Raw genomic sequence first — 4,099 nt, 5'->3', positions numbered from 1 at the left:
ATATACCCCTGTGATTTTATACATTTCATGATGTGCCACATGAACAACTGGGATGTGAGGAGAGATAAGTAGTGCGTAATTTACGGTATTGAGAAGGGTAAAACAGTTAAAAAAATAAACGAAAAATAAACACAATTAAAGGAATCTAACGATATGGAGAATTGTAGTAATAAATGTATAAGGAAAAAAAATATAGCGCAAAGGTTGGAGAGTATATTGGAACCTAATTATAGGGAAGTGTAGTAAAATGCCAAAAAAGATGAGAAGTGAAGTCAAATTCCAAAAAAGACGAAATTTGACTTGAGAAAATACACGTCGTTCAATCAAAGAAGGATGACATCTGCCTCTCCGTCAATAATTTTTGGGTTCTTTATTTTTAATCAGACATCATGTGATAATAAATTGTGTCTTATGTAAGAAAACGATGAGTCAAAATTTTACTGAACGTCTTTTATTTCAAAGAGTAGTAAAATTGGTGCCCTTTCTTAAAAACAGTAGTTATCAAACTCACCTCGTATTGGAGTACGTAGTTTAAGGTGACCCTACAAAAGAGGAGTAGCTTCCTGGTACACTCACTTTTCCGTTGCCTATAGTTTTTTATTCTCTGCTTTCTTTTGATCAAGCTCTTTTCCTCATTTACTTAAGCATCGAAGATGGTTTTCACAGACACCTTTGGCAAACCACCCTTTGTCTTCATTGCAAGCTTCTTCATCTAGGTGCTTGGCGTGTAGTACGACGTTTATATATATATATATATATATATTAATTTAATGATAACTAATTTGTCTACGGATGGAATTAATTATATGTTTTGGCCCTATATCATAATTAGACTATTTCTAATCATATCAGATAATCAGGTTTCTTTGATATATATATGCAAATACAGCTTCAGCGCATTTATCGTTTTCATACAATAGTTGCTTTCAAAAAAAAAAAAAAATCCACACTCGCTTAATCTTTCGACTTCATATCTTGCTAAGACCTGACTTATGACAATATATAGCCAAGTCAAGAAGAACCCCAATAATTTACGCCTTTACAAGTGATTCAATCGGATACATGCATTACCGGCCGGCCAGTATCATCTTGCTCCACTACAAACCCAGTCCTCCTCTGCAATATGACTCCCAATAAGACAGTAATAAAAATTCGTCAACCATCTTCTTTCATCGACTGCTAGTGCTAGGATTCATAATCTCAGATAACGTTGTTCTAGAGAACATGAGTTTACCCGAATCCTGACTGTTACTAGCAAAACTTTGCACTTCGTTGTTCATTATGGTCACCCTGCTCCTGCTGTTGCTATAACTTCTACTTGACACCTGACCACTGCTGCTATTAGACATGTCATCACTATCATCAAGTGTGCACTTGGGAAAGAGAGCTTTCTCATCACCCAATATTACCTCAATTTGAGCCACATCAAGCCCTGCATCTTCGTCTGCACTTTCTTGCAATTGCAATGCAAACTCAAGGCCCCACACCACATCATTCATTGATGGGCGTTCGATTCCGTTGTCAAGCAAACAATTCATCGCGATCTCAACAAATTTCTTCAAGCATCGAGTCCCTATTTCACCCTTAATTGATGGATCAACCATCTGCTCAACCTTTCCATTGTCATAGCTTTCCCGCGCCCATCTTGCTAGGCCCACTGCTATCTCTGCAGTACGCATTATGGGCGGCCTTGCACACACTACTTCACATAAAACTACACCAAACGAGTACACGTCAGACTTCTCAGTCAACTGTTGACGTCTGCAATATTCTGGGTCCAAATACCCGAAACTACCTTTCACCATAGTGCTGACATGGGGTTTGGACATGCCAGTAGGACCTACTTTGGACAATCCAAAATCAGACACCTTGGCTACCCATTTCTCATCCAATAAGATATTTGTTGTCTTCACATCACGATGAATGATTGTTTGCTTTGAGCCCGTATGAAGATAGTTCAGTGTACGCGCAGCACCGATACAGATCTTGAGCCGTTGCTTCCACGGTAGATGGGGATTATCGGTGTTATACAGATGATTACGGAGGTTCCCACGGGCCACATAATCATAGACGAGGATCATCTCATTCCCACCGTTACAATATCCGATCAGAGAAACGAGATGGAGGTAGCGAAGCTGGGAGAGCATCTCGATCTCGGTCCGGAACTCGTGGGCCCCTTGATGAGAGCCGGGTGTCAACCGCTTGATCGCCACTGGGTTGACCCCACCCTCAATGAACCCTTTGTACACGTTACCGAACCCCCCAACACCAACAATGAGAACATCGTCAAAGTCGTTAGTGGCTGCTCTGATCTCAGCCAATGAGAAGTAACGACACAGATTGGATGGTAGAGATGAGTTGCGGGTCTCTGTTGAGTCCTTGGCATTCTTGCGCCGCCGGAAAATCAAGAATCCGATAATCGACAGCACGACCAAGCCGGAAACTCCACCACCAACGACGGAAACTATTGTTATTTTGTTACTCTTCGACTTCGTCGGTTGCACAACAGTTGTAGGGCCCAACGGAAGTGGGTCTGGATTGGATCCGGCGAGATTGCCAGTACTTAAGTCGCTTACTTTAAAGACTTCGACACCGTTCAAGATTGCATCATTGTAATCTGTCTTCGAGTCTTGCGGGTTTGCTTGCAGTGCGATAGGGACCTTCATTTTCTTCTCGCCTTCTTTGCCAATCATCGAAAAGGCGTACTCTCTATAAACTGGAACACCATTTGCACCACTCCAATAAATCACATCGGCTGCTTTCTCAACGGTTTGATTTGCAATGAAAATAAGGAACTCTCTTTGGTGTTGCTGAGTAATTTCTGGTTGAAACTCGCAGAAATGTAGCCTAACAAGGTACCTAAATTCAGAGTCTACGGGGAGTTCCCAGGTTAGATTGTACCTCTTGTTGATTGTCGAGTCGTTCCCCATAGTACGGGCAGTCTTATAGACGTCATCTGGTGCAGTGTACGGACGAGCATTTTTGGTAAAGTTTAGTTTAATAGCTATATTAGAGGATTCAAGAGATTGTCTAAGCGCTCTGAAGTACTTGTCGTCCTGACTCCAGCGCCGGAACATGCCAGTGTCTCCAGAGGGTGAGATGGAGCCGCCTCCAACATTTAGTCTGTATACCATCTCGAGAGCAGTGTCGTTACCGATGAACAAGTACTGGTTCGGCTGGTCGACAAAAGAAATCCCATTGTCAGACGGAGTACTGTAATAGAGATTCGAAGGCATCGACAATATTTCAATTCCGTTGACAAAAGCATATGCATTAGAACCGCTCGGCATGAAGGTTAGGTTCAACCTCTGATCCTTCTCGATGTTGACACAGTATTCTCTGAATATGGTATCCTCCGAATCACCGTCGGCATCTGCTGTAAGTGAAGCGTTGAAGCTGCTAAGAAGAGTAAAACGACCGGCTTTGACAGAGAATAGGGCTTTAGAGCGATCAAAGTTGGGGTACGAAGCCGGATAGAAGTATAGTCGAATGAATTTTTGGCCGGAAGTGACCGGAAAATTGTAGGTGAACACGGAGAGAGAAAGCCGGGCATTTCCATAGGGTACTTTATCGGCGGAGAAGGATTGTTGTACTGCGCTGGCGGGTATAGATGCCTGGTTTTGTGATTGTTCAACGGGGGAGAATTTGTTTGAATCCACGTCTCCAATCCAGGTCCGCCCGTCTAATGAAGTTGAATTGCCAGAAGAGCCACAGTTGAGGAGAATATTATCGACCGGTGTGTAAGGCATGGCACCGGCGACAGTGCAGGTCAGGTGATACAGCGAAAACGCTAGGTAGAGAAGTGCAAGACATGGTAAGAGGGTGGTCCAAAGACGGATTCTGCTTCGGTTCCACATTGGAGAGAGAGAGAGAGAGAGAGAGAGAGAGAGAGAGAGAGAGAGAGAGAGAGAGAGAGGAGGAGGTGATAGATTAAAAAGCTCAATCTGCTTTTTAAAGTTAAAGATGTAAAAAATAAAAAAGGTACGTATGAGGGGTTTGTACAAATTTGAGTGTGAAGTATTTTGTATTTAATGAAGTTGGTGATTATCATTTAATTATCGGTAAAAAAACAAATGTTTGTTAATGATTTATGTTGTAA

General features: G+C 42.2%; 1 protein-coding gene across 1 annotated transcript; it reads right to left on the bottom strand.

Moving 5' to 3' along the window:
* Positions 1 to 934: 934 nt before the first annotated feature.
* Positions 935 to 3,889, bottom strand: LOC133859535 (receptor-like protein kinase FERONIA). Its single transcript, XM_062294959.1, has one exon. It carries the CDS (start codon positions 3,855 to 3,857, stop codon positions 1,170 to 1,172), a length of 2,688 nt encoding a protein of 895 aa, XP_062150943.1. The 5' UTR covers positions 3,858 to 3,889; the 3' UTR covers positions 935 to 1,169.
* Between the last annotated feature and the right edge of the window lie 210 nt (positions 3,890 to 4,099).

The sequence above is a fragment of the Alnus glutinosa genome, chromosome 2 (genome assembly GCF_958979055.1).
Source record: "Alnus glutinosa chromosome 2, dhAlnGlut1.1, whole genome shotgun sequence".
In the NCBI taxonomy this organism is placed as follows: Eukaryota; Viridiplantae; Streptophyta; class Magnoliopsida; order Fagales; family Betulaceae; genus Alnus; species Alnus glutinosa.
Note: the sequence above shows the minus strand (reverse complement) of the source record. Positions and strands in the feature narration are given on the sequence as shown.

Coding starts and splice junctions, on each gene's coding strand:
- LOC133859535 (XM_062294959.1), bottom strand. CDS start 3,857: ATGTGGAACCGAAGCAGAATCCGTCTTTGGACCACCCTCTTACCATGT.